Genomic DNA, 15,746 nt, shown 5'->3' with positions numbered 1-15,746 from the left:
CAAGTAATCATAAATTCTTTAAGAGAGAGGAGGCAATATGAAGACAGAAGCAGAGAAAGATTTGAAGATGCTGCTGGCTCTGAAGATGGAGGAAGGAGTCATGAGTGAAGGATATAAGGTAAGCAGCTCTAGAAGCTGGAAAAGGCAAGGACAGGGTCTCCCCTAGAGTCTCTGGAGGGAGACTGGCTTGTCTGATACCACCATGGTTTTTGTCTGGTGGAATCTGTATTAGGCTGTAAAATTCAGAACTATAAGAGAATAAAATTGTGTTGTTTTAAGCTACCAAATTAGTGGTAATTTGTTATAGCAGTAACGGGAAAGTCATAAAGAGACAGACAAGCTGGCACAAGAATACAGACCTAAAGATGGGCGGACAAGCTGGAGGGCAGATAGGTGATCAGGAGTTAGTTGGTCACTTAGAAGTGTAGGTGGGTGGAGAAATGTAGACAGAAAAACAGGGAGAGAAACTGGAGAAAGTTTGGCAGAGAGAAGGGCAGACTTTCTGGTGGAAAGGAGGCAGGAGATCAGGCAGGTGCCAGATAGGAAGCCTAGTGATGGGCAGATAGGGGACAGTGACAGAAGGACAGGAAGACAGGATGGAAGGCAGGAGGTTCTCAGAACCAAATAGATGAAACGAGCCTGCCCCTGTCCCCACCGGGGTTAGAGGAGTTTCTTCAGGAGCAGGTGGATTCCATTCCTGGATTTCAACAGAACTCCTGCCACAGGGTAGGGGACCTTGGTGGGTTCTGGTGAGAGCTCAAAGCAGAGCAGAGCCAGGGCCACAGCCACCTTCAGCTTGTTTGTGGCAAAATGCTTCCCAGTACAATTCCTGGGCCAACATGAGACAGCCAAGGGGAATTGGCCTCAGGCCCAGTTCGGCGCTAGGCAGGCATTGGCCACTTTGTCCCCCTCTGAACTGGACATTTAGGGCCCTCCTTGACGGGGCTTAGCCCCTAGTCTTCTCTTTACAGGTCACACACACTTCTTTCTACTCCCAGTCCTTGGTCACAGTCTTTCCCTAACCTTTGACAAATCTGACTACTCTTCAAGGCTTAGCTCTTAACTCCTCCTTCTGCTCCCAGTAACATTTCTCTTTCTGAGCTCCCTCAGCAAATACAGGTGTGAGTCCTACAACTGAATTTTTTGCTATTCTATGCTGAGTCTTGCCACTGGGAAGACAGGGGTTTTGGGGCTCAGAACAGGCTATTAACCTGGTTTGTAATGACGGGATGGCTGGTGGAGAAGGAAAGTTTTGCTAATGAGTGGACATTTGATCTGAGCTTTGAAGGATATGTAGCTGTTCTCTAATAGGGAAAGCCAGTCTAGGCAAAGCGAAACATGAAGAAATGGTGGAGGTACGAGACTGAGTGCCTAACAGCCTTTCTCAACTGGGTTCTCTGAGAGAATTAAGCTCCATAGAGTATTATTTGAGTGACTAGTTTCTTAATTCTGAGGCTGGTACAAGCCGGACCGTTCTAGATGCAGAAGAGAGAAGTTAATTCATTACATTTAATGAATACCTTAGAACGTCAGGGCTTAGTTCTCTCATGGAATATGGTTGAAAAGGAGTACGCTACATATTCTTATGGAGTCATTTAAGGTTTGGACAGAATCTTCTCTTTCCCTCCAGGTCACCTCAGCCGTGGTATAAGGGCAGCTCTTCTCTGTGGTAAATCCTGCCTGGCACATGTAGGGACTCAGTTATGTTTGCTGAGTGAGTGATAAAATGTTCACAGGGAAAGGAATAGGTCTGATCTTAGAAGAAAGGTCTGTGTTAAGAAGCAGCTTAAAATCCTCTGTTAGGAGATGGTCAGGGCTGTAAGCCTCAGAGTTTAACCAAATGAATTGCCTTAAAAAGTTAAACATTGGTTTTTTCACTTACTGCACAAACAGTGACTGTTTCCACAGTGTGGAGGCCACTGTTTTGGGCACTACCGGGGCAGGGTGGGCCACACTCTCAGGCCCTCACCACCTAGGGGGACACAGGCTTGCCCAGATAATCAGAGGCAGGACAGGTTGGAGTGGATTGGGGAAGTCAGAGGGGCACCAGGGAAGCTTCCTGGAAAGGAGGGATGGTGTAGGGAACTCCCCTCCTCTCCCTGTTGCACCATCAGACTTCCGATTAATGGTCTAGACTCCTGCACCCCTCATCTCCTTATTCAACTAGCTTCTGTAGTCTTCATAACTACTCCAGAAACGTCCCCTCCTTGACATCCCTCCGTCTCCTTACCTGGATTTTTCTGGTCTTCCTGCTCTGACTCCCTCCACACTGTAGCCATAGCCCTGCTCAGACCCTGCTATGCTCTCTGTCACATGTAGAGCATCCAAATACCTCCACTGGCATTTAACCCCCGAATGGGTAGTTGCCTCACCCTACTTTACCGTTCCAGCTCCAATCCTGGCTCAAGCTCCTGTCGTTGGCATTACTGAGAATGCCCTTCCCCTACCTCTGCCTGCCCACATCCTGTCAGTTGCAATGAACAGCATTCCTGCATCCCCTCTTCCAGGTGTCTCTCTCCCTTTCCTGGCCCCCAATTCACCATTAAATAACAAATTAAAAAAAAAAACTATTGCTATCAAGTCGATTCCGACTCACAGCGACCCTATAGGACAGAATAGAACTGCTCCACAGGGTTTCCAAGGAGTGGCTGGTGGGTTTGAACTGCTGACCTTTTTTTAGCAGCCAAGCTCTTAACCACTGTACCACCAGGGCTCCAAGTCACCATTAGTGTTTCAGTTAAGGACATATTCCAGTCCAGTTCTTAGGACAGTGCCAGGAACACAGGAACATTCAAGAACTCCTCAGTAAATGAAAGAGTGGGTGAACAAATTGATGTCTTTACCTACAGCTATTTATTTCTATACGTTTCTGTCCTTGGCTGAAAACTCTTGGAGGGTCAGACAGTATTTTTCATGTGTGTGTTGCCATCTCCCAAAATGAGACTTGTCACACAACGTATATGCTTAATAAATCCTTTTAAAATTGAATTAAAATAATTGATTTGATTAAAATAAAATAAAATGGAATCAAATCAAATAAGATATTAGTTCTGACCTTTAATTCAGTGCCCAAGACTCTACTGCCTTGCAGTGGCAGCAACATGGTTTCCAGCCAGTGTTTAGAAGAAGAATCAATTCAGGTGAAATTAAATCCTGGAAATCCATTTGTACAACGACAATGTGCTTAAGACCCAGTATATGAAATATGACTCAGCCACTGAAGAATTCAAAGAATTATAGATTCATCAAAACCTTTCTCTGCTAAACACTTACAAAGTTTATGGCAATTTGTATTTCAGAGGATTTAAGCAGCCTTTGAAGATTGTCCTAGCAACCATGTCGAAGTGTATTTGTCTCAACTGAATAGGCATTTCAAGTGTGTTTTATAAGTTACACACTGGGAATCTTTCAAATTCTAAATTTCATATACAATATTGTGGGTTTTCTCTTAAAAACTGATTACTGTCCTCATTTTTTTCTTTCTTTCTCTCTTTTTTCTTCTTTCCTTCATTTCTTTCATTCTTTCTCTTTCTTTTCTTTCCCGCAGCTTTGAACTATGTGGACTCTATGGAGCTCTGGTGGCACAATGTTAAGAATTCGGCTGCTAACCAAAAGGTCGGTAACTTGAATCCACCGGTCGCTCCTCAGAAACCCTATGGGGCAGTTCTACTCTGTCCCATAGGGTTCCTATGAGTTGGAATTGAATCGACAGCAACAGGTAATGTTAATTTATGGCATATAAATTGCATTTCATATGACAAATTTTACCAACTGGTAGTGTTGTCATGGGAATGTGAACGTTAATAAGTAGTGAACATTTTTCTTGGAAGAGCTTCTAAAATAGAAAAGACACAAACTGGTGTAACACTTCCTACAAAAGGCAACCATGGCCTTTCAAGTATATGGATTGAGCCTTTGAAATATACAAGACATCTGGAATTAGAAACTCATGCAAACTACATATTTCATGCAGTGGGGAGGCAGATTATTGAATTAAATAGGAAAAGCAGTGGCTCAACTGAGAATGATTAGGAAGAGAGAAATCCACTCTTAAAAATTCTGACAATTAGTAGCACAACATCAGAGATTTAAAATGCACTACATAGTCTATCTGAAAAGTCATTGTCATAAAATGAGGAAAACACTAGAATACACTGAACTTTGGAAAACCCACTCATGCTAAACGTTGGCCGCCATTGGGAAAGAGCAGTGGGAGCAGCAACTCCATGGCTTGCCTGAAAATCCATTTTTCTTTTGTACAGAGATATATGCACAAGAAACACATACACACACACACAGTTCCCTCTCCCCTTTGCCCTCACCAGGAAGCTTTCTTTTTTCCTCTCTGACTCCCCCACATCACCCCATCTTTTCTTCTTTTTGAGGACCTGGGCATCTGTGTGTCCTCCTAGATGGTGAGGGCATGAGAGTGTGGCCTGGAAACACCAAAACTACCAGGCATATCTGTGGCTGCCACCTATGCACATAGGCCAACACCACCGTTAGGGCACATGCCCAGTAACCACCCCATCACCACACACAGTACAACTCACCTTGTCCTCCTGAGAAAGGCAGGAAAGCATGGCTATTTTGAGCAGAGCCCAGTGTAAACAGAGAAAGTGGAGGGCCAGGGCACCTAGGGGTCAAGCCCCTCCTTCCAACACATGAGGGAGAAGGACTACCAAAGGTGGAAGGTTAAGGAGGTATGAACTAGACAGATTAACCCATCTCTTCCTCCCAGGGCCTCATACTCTGGGTTCGGCCACACCGTTGGGTTGTGGTGAAGTGCATAAATGCTCAGAAAGACTCTGATTCCTGTAAGGCAGGTGAGAGACAGAGAGAAGACTGAAGGAGTCCTGGTGGTCCGATGGTTAAGAGCTCGGCTGCTAACCAAAAGGTCAGTGGTTTGAATCCACCAGCCGCTCTTTGGGAGAAAGATGTGGCAGTCTGCTTCAGCAAATATTTACAGCTTTGGAAAATATATGGGGCAGTTCTACTCTTTCCTAAAGTGTTGCTATGAGTCAGAATCAACTCAAAGGCAATGTGTTATATAGTTCATGGAATCCCTGGGTGGTAAAAACAGTTAATGAGTTCAGCTGTTAACTGAAAGATTGGAGGTTCAAGTCCACCCAGAGGTGCCTCATAAGAAAGGCCTGGTAGTCTACTTCTGAAAAACCAGCCATTGAAAACCCTGTGGAGCACAGTTCTACTCTGACACTCATAGAGTGGCCATAGTCAGGATCAACTTGCTTGCAGCTGGTGGTGGTGGTGGATATAGTTCCAGTTCCTGGAAGTTAGGGGAGTGAGTATGGTGAAGTTCGTATCTTTGGGTAAGGAGCATCCATCAGGAAAGGTGATGGGCTTGCTGAGCATTCTGCTAATGCTTGGTACCGGTGGGTAGAGTCCCAGAGCCTCCTTGATGCACATGGTGGTATAGGGCATCTGGTCCAGGTGGTTCCTGGGACAGAGCCCAGAGTAATGAGTGGGCAGGCTCAGGACAGACCAGGGGCTTCTCCTCTAACTGGGAGGCAGGGCCCTTCAATCTTCTGAGCACTCACCATATGATGGAGGCCGCATCCCCCAGTAGGCTCTGGATCTCGTCACGGCACCTCTGCTGATGCTTGGAGTGCACAGCCAGGGCATAGAGGATCCAGGAGATGCCACTGGCTGTGGTGTCATGACCCTCAAACATGAACACATCCACTTTAGCTCGAAGGTCCTCATTGGACAAGCTGCTCCCATTCTCCATCTGAGAGAAACCACAGGGAGAATGTAGGGTTTGCTCCCAGGCCCACTCTTCTGGGCAAAGCCTCAGGTCTCTCCCACACTCATTTTGGCACATAGGAGGATGTCCAGGAAATCCAAGTGTCTCTTCTTCCTGATCTTGTCTAGCTCTCCTCCTCCTGCAGGCTAGCCTTCCTCAACCTGATGACTTGGTCTGTCCAAGGATAGTGGTTATCAGTGGGAGGTGAGACTGTGGGCACAGCCGCTAAGGATACCTACTGTAATGCCATTGGCCCCACCTGACACCAATCTGGGTGTTAGGCCTGACTGAAGTGGAGCTCAGGTTGAGTGTGGGTCAGAGGTGAGAGCTCTAGCACTAACGGATTACAGGTCAGAACCCCCTCACTCTCAGAGCCCATGGAGCCTCTGCCTGAATGTTTCCTGGGATGAGGTCTCATCAACCATCACCAAACATTTTGACACATGTAAACCTCTGGCATAGTGCTTGGCACACAACATCTTGGTGCCCATCCTCTGCCGGATAGATGTACCCACCCTGGGCTTGTACCAGGTCCTGCAGGGGCACCAGGGGTCTGGCTCTGCCAGAGGTGTCAGGGCAAGTTCCTTTGACCTGGGCCTTGGTGGAGGAGGGGGGCTGCTTGGGAGGGGAACCTAGAACCTGTATGCTGATGAGCAAGTTGGCAGGCAGGGTGAGTCAAGCGGCCATCAGGAGTCAGCCTGTAGATGATGTCATTCTGGTAGAAGGCATTCCTCACACGAGAAAACACCAGGTTGTTCAGGTACTCAATGCCCTGGATGTGAGAGTGGGAGTTCCTGAAGGCAGACGATGCAGAAGACAGTAAAGGGAAGAGAGGCCTCTGACCAAGTGGTAGAGTTGTGGTCTGGATAGAGACAACTTCAAACAGTGGGGACATGCACCACTGAGGAATCCATGTCTTCTGGTCTTATAGCCCTTGTGGTCCCCAGTCCTTCATAAGATGGCATGAGCATCCAGGCTGCTACCTATTTATCTGGATCCTGGCATAGAATCTTGCTTTTTGGGAAGTGAGCATTCAAGCTGTCCCACCTGCCTCTCAGGTAAATCCACTGAAAGTTGTTAAGAACAAGCACCATGACAATGAAGAGTCATCACTGACCTGTCCAACTGGATGCTACCCTGGTGGCTGAAGGCACACTTCATGATGGTGTCCAGGGTCATCAAGGAGATATGTTCATAGACTTCCAGAAATGAATTCTGGGTGATGAGCTTCTCCCACTTGTCCTGGGCAGGAAGGGGACATTAACTTTACTCAAACTCCCCCAGAAGGCCCATGCTAAAAAGGCCAGACTCTCCTTTCTCTCTTCTCAGACGTCCTGTTGGGAGTCTCTCACTTTCTAAAGCAGATGTATTGTAAAAAAAGTAAGACCATAAAGCACATATTTGTGAACTGATATCTATTTTCTCACAGGTTTTTATTATAAATTAAACATATCCTCTCAGAAGAGTCTAAATCAAGTTTTGAATTATATGAATAATTTTTGATGGTAACCACCTTTTGGTTGACCAGAATACAATGTTTTTCAGGGTACTAAGAGCAGGGGGACTCATTGGTGTTCTGGGAAGTAAGGTAGAGCTGAGGGACAGATAGCACCACAATTTTAGGGACCAAATATGTCCAAGCAAGAAAAAGTCTAAGGGGTCAAGATAGATTCTTTTAAGGAAAGGACATCATGAATTTCGATTCCTTTTCATTCAGCTTTTTTTTTTTTTTTTAACTGAGCTTAAGTTGGGTAACAAATCAGAGTCCTAATGGGAGGCTATGAGAATGTATACTCGGTGTACATTTTGATCCATGGAATTGTTCAAATCCATTTAGAAGCCCCGTGCTCAGATGAGAGCCTCTGAAAAATATCTTGGGAAATCATCCCTGCCACTGAAGCTAGCTTCACCCAGGCCAGCCAGGGTCAGCTTGTCCTACTGGCCAATGGGTATTAACTGTTCCTCGGTTAATGGTGCTGAAAACATGGAGGTGGGAATGTGGGGGCCCTTGGATAGACCATAATCCTTTCTTCCTTGACAGATGAGCAAAGTATAGATTCAAGATGGTGGCTGGGTCCTTACCCGTCCCACCTACTTTTGGGGAACACTGATTGCATAGTAGTGGTCTTAGACTGCGTTTTCTTAAGTGCTGGAGGAGGTTTCAGTCAATCAGGAGAGGAATTTATTTATACCTAAGGATAGGAATCTACTCGACGACAACGGGTTTGTTTTTTTATTTTTAATATGAGAAGGAAGCCTCTTTCTAAGTGCTGGATAGCAAGCATATTTGGGCATACGTGCAAGTGTGTGTAGGAGTGCATGCCTGTGTATGTCTGCCAGGTATGTCTCAATGTGTCTAAATATGCATGTATGTGACTCAGCTGGTGTGTCTGAATCTGTGTCTCTGCATGGCAGTGAGCACATGTGTGTTGGAGTGTGTGACTCACTTTAGGTTGGGTGATAGTGCATGTAAGTGTCTGTAAAAGCACAAGGTCCTGGCCTTACAAGTGTGTCAAAGTGATTGACAATAGGTATGTGTACTAACAAGGGGTGATTTGCGAGTGTGGATTTGAGAGTGTCATTGTATGTGGCTGTGTCTGATGAATGTCCCCTGGGACATATGTGTTTGAGAGTGGACCGTATGAGTGTGTACCATGAGTGAATGTGGGGATCTGTGAGTTAGGGGGTATGTGGAAGTGAGAGAGCAGAGATTTACCAGCATCACTTGGACAGAGTCAGCCATGAGCTCCACGTAGGGCTTCAGGATGTTGTAGTGGAAGGCTGGAGTCAGCATCTGCTGGTGCTGGAACCACGTCTCCCCATTCAACAGGAGCAAACCATACCCTGGTCCAGAGGTGTGTGTGTGTGTATGTGTGCTGGGGAGATAGGATCAGAGGGACTGCTGGAGACAATTTGAGAGGGACCAAGGGCGAGCTTAGGAGGAGAAACCCAGCTGAAGGCACATCATGGGCAAAGTCTGGAAAAGATCGGCACTTTTCAGAAATGTGAATTTCCAATTTGGCTGGTACATAGGCTGTGATTATAATAGCTGTGAGATAAAGGTTGAAAACAAGTTGGGAATAGGTCTTAAATAAGCGTCAGGCTCTGATGTTTGGAAAGAACTGAGAAGAGATGTGGAAGGAGCTGAGCTTTTGGAGGGCTTTCAATACCAAGAAAATAGAGTCAATGTCTGGTAGAATAAGAGAAAGGAAGCTTGATTCAGGTACAGGTATTCCCCTACCGAAGACATATTCGTTATGACGAAACACACATACCATCTTTTTTTTTTTTGTGCATCTTATCGTTAGTAATATGTACAACATACAGTGTTGTAGCATGTAATTTGCTGATGTTATCATTCTCACACCACCCCTCAAAGACAAGTAACGAACATATTTATAAAGATACTGATAATAAAAGGCAATAATAATGAAAACCAAAAAAAAAAAAAAAAAAGTGAGGTATTCTATTTACGGAAAAACTGACTTACGACGAAGTCGACAGAACAGAACCCTGTCGTAAGTTGGGGACTAACTGTATAGGAAAGGTGACAGTGGGTTTTGGGTCCCTGTTCTCTGTGAGCCAAAGGGGTCACTGGTGGCAAACCTAGCTGTTGATTGGAACGAAGGCCTAGTTTAGATGCACATACCAATCCAGGGAGCCAGGAATCTATAAGCATCATTAGCCTCTGGGTCTGAAAGATAAGGGAGAGCATTTGGGTGGGAGTGGATAAGGCAGCGCCCAGGAGGTAGTTGTTGTCCAGACCGTTGACTACCATCAGTTCTTGATTACTGTCAGCTGGAAATCTATACCAAGCTACCTTTCGCTTGCCCCCCAGCCCCGACTATCTCTGTCCCAATAGTCAGTGTGGGTCATGAAGACAGACTCAGTGTACCTTCAGCAGCAGCCTGTAGGCTGGGATACTGAATTTGCCAGAAACATAGGCTATGTCCTCAGTGCCAAACAGTAAGACAGAAGCCTTGTGGCTTTTCTAGAATTTGTGGTGGCTTTGCCATACCATGACCCATAGCAGACAAAAATCAACAGACAGAAACGAGAGCTACTAGACGCTATTGTGGATTGGAAATTTGTCTTTCCGATATGGGGCATTGAATGTGACAGAGTATCTCAATTTGGTGGAAGGAAGGAAGATAGAAAGAAAGGAAAAAGAAGGAAGGAAGGACACAAAGAATAAAGGGAAGGAGGGAGGAAGGCAAGGAGGGACAGAGTGAGACAAAGGAGGGAGGAGAAATCTAGCCTCACGCAGAAGTTTTAAATGTCTAGTACTAAGAAATTATTGTTGTCCTGAGGCTGGGTGTTAGGCTGAGAGGATTGTTGGTAGAATGTTTAGATACTGATGGTCGTACTATGCTCTCCTGGAGTTTTACAGACCCAGGACATGTACCCAAGAGTAAATAACTGCTCCAGCTGGATTTGGCTCTCACCTGATCTCCCCATAATCACCTTCATGTAGTCAGGGTCATTGACCAGGATGAAAACCTTGCTCCCCCACAGCCAATGAGGACAGGCACATGGGAATTTCTCTACCCATTTCATCAACTGTTGCAGCTCCTGATCCTTTTGAAACTGTAACCAAGGGTAGAGACAAACCAATAAAAACTTTAGGTCTGGTACTTGGAGTAGGAATGAAGGGTAAGACAGCCACAGAGTGGGTTGTTCTGGATCTGCCAGCAGAGATTAGGGATTTGTATCTCTTTCTAATGACCTGCGGTCGACCCAATCCGAGCCAATTTTAGTTTCATTATTCATTTTCGGCTCACTGCAGTTATCTTGACAGACATTTCAAAATGTTTCCACTTCAGTGAATGAGTGACTACATGAGTGAGTAGATGGATGGATGGATGGATTCAACCATTTATTCGAGAAATATTTATTGAGCACTTACTCTCTGTCAAGTGTCATTCTGGAAGCTGGTGAACAAATAAAGTCCCTGCTATCAGGGAACTTAGATTTTAGTGGGGGAGGCAGGCAATTCTGCTCTAAGCTAAGTGTCCTACTTGAATTACATAATGAGGCTGCTTTGTGCTGCTAGATCATGTCAGTCAGAGGGGCTTCTTTCTCCTTTGATCCAGTGCAGGGACTGGCTAGTGGGGATCTCTTATCATACCAGTTACCTTAGCTTGTCCTCTAGGACTGCACAGGCCTGTAGGAGCCTGTGGGAATGTGTTCCAGCACTATAGAGTGCCTCCTTTCTGATTGCTTAGTGTCCAAGACAGCCAGCTGCCCCCAAATCCTGCCTCCTGGGCATTGCCATTGGTTCTCTTTGGAGAACCGAGGGAGTGTAACCTGTATTCTGTCTGCTTATTCCCATCTCTGGACCATTCTGGTGCCCCCTGGCCTGCCAGTCCTCTTCCTGGGGCTTCTACAGGCTGGCTCCTGTTTCTGTTCCTCTTTGGCCAGAGAGGGTTAGTGCTCTTGTGGAGTAGACGGTGTCCAGGATGGCCGTGGTGGTAACCTTGTAGGCAGATAACCCTCTGGCCCTGCTGGAGTGGCTACACATGCCAAGCAGTGCTCCACCAGAGTCGTCCTCACTTAGCTGCTTTTGGGAGCTGCAGCCCCAAAGGAGATATAGGGCAAGCACATGGACGGGTAATAATAGGGCCAGCACAGGCACTGGTCAGGTGTTGTGGGTTCTGCTAACATAGCAGGCACATCTATGATAGGAAGGAGGTCATAGGGAAAGATGAGGCTTTGGGGGCTGTTTGGAGCTATTTGAACCCTGGAGTTGTGGGTTCCTCTTTCCATATTCCTTGTTGGATTTCACCCCTATTAATAAGTGAATTTGTGAAACCTACCTAATGCTCATTTTTACAGACATTAATGTTATTCTTCTTTGTACAAATTGTAGTGAGTGTGATCGTGGCCCTTGCTGTGCCAGGCATCATGCTCAAATTATAATAAATCACTTGAGTGTACTAGAATTAGTGTTATCCCTATTTTACAGGTAAGTAAACTGAGGCATAGACAGGGTATTTAAAGTTAAGTGGTAGAGCTGGTATGTGAACCTAGGGAGCTTGGCAATAGAGCCTACATGCTTAGATGCCATGCCTTGTCTCCTGACATGTGTCCTGAAAGATTAGGTTCAACTTAATTATCTGTGCCTTTGAATTCATGACTAAGCCAATAATCCCCGTACCCACTACCTTCAAGTTGATTTTAGCTCATAGCCATGCTATAGGACAGAGTAGACCTGCCCCATAGGGTTTCCAAGGAGTGGCTGGTGGATTTGAACTGCCTACCTTTCGGTTAGCAGCCAAGCTCTTAACCACTGTGCCACCAGGGCTCCTAGCCAATGATAGAGGTATTCAATAAACAAAAATCTTAGATGGTATTATAAGAGCTGAAATTAAAAAAAAAATTTGTTTTTTTTTTTTACTGTAATTGCTATTACGTCAGAAGAAACAGAGAGATTATTCAACACTACTAATATGACTTATGTTAACAAGAATTACCTAACTATTGAGTCCACAAACCTAACGGCCATTAGTGTAGTGGGCAAGTCACTGGGAGAATTTTCAGTGGTTCCTTATGTCAGATCATAGCTCAGAAAGGGGCAGCCTGGTCTGGTCCAGCCAGACCTGCTCAGGGACTGGAGACAGCCTATGGCAGCTCCAGCAGGTGGACTGACAGGCCTGTGCGCACAAGAAAGTTCCAGAGAGGGGGATGGGGATAGGCAGACAGAACAAGGGCTAGCCCACTGGGGTCCAAGAAGGGAACTAATGGCCATTAGTGACAGCTGCATCAAAAAAAAAAAAAAATCACAATATACCAAAATCTTCAAATAATTTGGAAGTCGTTAGTACCACAATTCGCATGAACAAACTGGGCTTTGAATGTTTCCCTGTGGCCAAATTGAACGGTTTCTGTCTTTGGCTCCACTCTGTTCACAATTCCCTTGACTACTTCATGGAGAAGAGAGAGGCCTCAGCTGTCTGCAATCCCCACTTCCTCCTGACGTTTGTTCAGCCACAAAGCCTTGGTGAGCTCCTCTCCATGTTCCTCCTCCCTTCTTTCACTCCACACACCTGGGCTGAGCATCCCCTCTGAGCCGGGCTTAATGCTGGGCATTGGGGTACAGGGAGAACCTCGATATGCTCAATCCCAAGGTGCTCAAAGCCCAGGACTGTGGGAGGAGGAGAGGAGAGCATGCAGGTAAACAGACCCTGGTTAATGGTGCAACTCAAAAGTCAATAGCCCTCATCTGGGGACCATTCTAGAGCTCTTTCCTCTCGTGTTTGCCTGGAGTTGTCATGATTTAATTAAGCACTAAAAATTTTGCATTTCACTAATCCCTCAGTCCCAGGCAAACCAAGACATTTTATCCTCTACACCTGACATCACCGCCACCCCACCCAGCAGAGTGAGCCTTTTCCTCTGCTCTGACACCTTCCTAGATTTCCTGTCTTCTCCTCCATAGTCTGTGAATTCCCAGGGCAGAGATTCCCTCAGACCAATTTCTGTGTTCTCAAGCGCACTCCGGCCCAGGCAGAGAGGATGGTATTATGCATTGAATTATGTCCCTTCAAAAGATGTTGAAATCCTAACCCCTTTATCTATAAACCTGACCCTAATTATGAATGTTGTTGTTGTTAGGTGCCATCGAGTTGGTTCCAACTCATAGCGACCCTATGTACAACAGAACGAAACACCGCCCCGTCCTGTGCCATCCTCACAATCGTTGTTATGCTTGAGTACATTGTTGCAACCACCGTGTCAATCCATCTTTTTGAGGATCTGCCTGTTTTTCGCTGGCCCTCTACTTTACCAAGCATGATGTCCTTCTCCAGGGACTGATCCCTCCTCCTGATAACATGTCCAAAGTATGTGAGACTAGTCTCGCCTTCCTTGCTTCTAAGGAGCATTCTGGCTGTAGTTCTTCCAAGATAGATTTGTTCGTTCTTTTGACAGTCCATGGTATATTCAATATTCATCGCCAAGACCACAACTCAAAGGCATCAATTCTTCAGTCTTCCTTACTCATCATCCAGCTTTCACATGCATACGAGGCAATTGAAAACCCCATGGCTTGGGTCAGGCGCACCTCAGTCTTCAAGGTGACATCTTTGCTTTTCAACACTTTAAAGAGGTCTTTTGCAGCCAATTTGCCCAATGCAATACGTCTTTTGATTTCTTGACTGCTGCTTCCATGGGTGCTGATTATGGATCCAAGTAAAATGAAATCGTTGATAACTTCAATCTTTTCTCCATTTATCATGAAAACCCTCATGTTGCTTGTTGGTCTAGTTGTGAGGATTTTTATTTTCTTTATGTTGAGGTGTAATCCACACTGACGACTGTGGTCTTTGATTTTCATCGGTAAGTGCTTCAAGTCCTCTCCACTTTCAGCAAGCAAGGTTGTGTCAACTGCATATCAAAGGTTGTTAATGATTATGAATAGGGGTTTTCTTTTATTGTGTTAATGAGACCATACAAGAGTACTAGTTGCCATATTGTCAGTTCTGACCCTTGGTGATCCCATGTGTTGCAGACTAGAACTAAGCTCCAAAGAATTTTCATGGCTATGACCTTTCAGAAGCAGATCACTATGCCTTTCTTCCAAAGTACCTTTGGGTAAGTCCATACTGCCAACTCTTCAGTTAGTATCCCAGTGCTTAACTGTTTGCACCACCCAGGGACTCATTACAAGAGTATGATTAGTTTTAAACCCCATCCCTTCTGAGCATCTCTTATAAAAAGGGAAAAGAGAGAGATACACCCAGAGGGGGTGGACAGATGACAGGTGAAGATATGCCTATGTTATGGATTGAACTGTATCCCCCAAAAATATATGTCAACTTGGCTAGACCACAATTCCATGTATTGTGTGGTCTTCCACCATTTTGTGATCTGATGTGATCCTATGTGTTGTAAATTCTAACCTCTATGATGTTAATGAGGCAGGATTAGAAGCAGTTATGTTAATGAGGCAGGACTCAATCTACAGGATTAGGTTGTATCTTAAATTAACCTCTTTTTTTAAAAAATTTTTCCCATACAAAAATTTATACATACATTGTTATGTGACTCTAATTGCTCTTCCCCTACTGTGACAGCACACTCCCCCCCCCGATTCCCCATGTCCATTCAACCAGCTCCTAACCCTCTCTCCCTTCCCATCTCACCTCCGGACAGAAGCTGCCTGTTTAGTCTATTGTATCTACTTAAGCTAAGAGGCACACTCCTCATGAGTATCACTTTATGTCCCACAGTCCAGTCCAATCCCTGTCTGAAGAGTTGGCTTCAGGAATTGTTTTAGTTCTGGGCTGATAGAGAATCCAGGGGCCAGGCTTTCCAGAGTATCTCTAGTCTCAGTCAGACCATTAAGTCTGTTCGTCTTACTAGAATTTAAGTTCTGCACCCCACCTTTCTCCTGCTCCATCCGGGACTCTCTGCTGTGTTCCCTGTCAGGGCAGTCATTGGTGGTAGCCTGGCACAATTTAGTTCTTCTGGTCTCAGGCTGATGAAATCTCTGGTTTATGTGGCCCTTTCTGTCTCTTGGGCTAATACTTTCCTTGTGTCTTTGATGTTCTTCATTCTCCTTTACAGGTGGGTTGGGACCAATTGATGCGTCTTAGATGGCTGCTTGCAAGCTTTTAAGACCCCAGATGCCACTCACCAAGGTAGGATGCAGAACAGTTTCTTAAGCTTTGTTATGCCAACTGACCTAGATGTCCCCTGAAACCATGGTCCCCAGACCCCTACCCCTGCTACTCTGCCCCTTAAAGTGTTTGATTGTATTCAGGAAACTTCTTAGCTTTGGTTTAGTCCAGCTGTGCTGACTTCCCCTGTAGTGTGTGCTGTCTTACCCTTCACCTAAGATAATTCTTATCTACTATCTAGTTAGTAAATAACCCTTGCCCTCCCTCACCACCCTTGTAACCATCAAAGAATGTTTTCTTCTGTGTTTAAACCTTTTCTTGAGTTCTTATAATAGTGGTCTTATACAATATTTGTCCTTCTG

The 15,746-nt window shown here is 45.4% G+C and overlaps 1 protein-coding gene across 1 annotated transcript in view; it reads right to left on the bottom strand.

Moving 5' to 3' along the window:
• Nucleotides 1-660: 660 nt before the first annotated feature.
• The window catches only part of LOC101345950 (cytochrome P450 4A11-like), a 28,216-nt gene continuing 13,130 nt past the window's right edge, over nucleotides 661-15,746 (bottom strand). The window contains 12 exon segments of the mRNA XM_012554256.1: nucleotides 661-829; nucleotides 4,550-4,636; nucleotides 4,752-4,817; nucleotides 5,327-5,458; nucleotides 5,559-5,743; nucleotides 5,827-5,900; nucleotides 5,903-5,938; nucleotides 6,404-6,558; nucleotides 6,882-7,006; nucleotides 8,481-8,608; nucleotides 9,414-9,458; nucleotides 10,210-10,351. Coding sequence (XP_012409710.1) covers nucleotides 661-829; nucleotides 4,550-4,636; nucleotides 4,752-4,817; nucleotides 5,327-5,458; nucleotides 5,559-5,743; nucleotides 5,827-5,900; nucleotides 5,903-5,938; nucleotides 6,404-6,558; nucleotides 6,882-7,006; nucleotides 8,481-8,608; nucleotides 9,414-9,458; nucleotides 10,210-10,351 — 1,344 coding nt within the window.

Source organism: Trichechus manatus, unplaced genomic scaffold (assembly GCF_000243295.1).
Source record: "Trichechus manatus latirostris isolate Lorelei unplaced genomic scaffold, TriManLat1.0 scaffold00015, whole genome shotgun sequence".
Classification (NCBI taxonomy): domain Eukaryota; kingdom Metazoa; phylum Chordata; class Mammalia; order Sirenia; family Trichechidae; genus Trichechus; species Trichechus manatus.
This window is presented reverse-complemented; position numbering and strand designations above follow the sequence as displayed.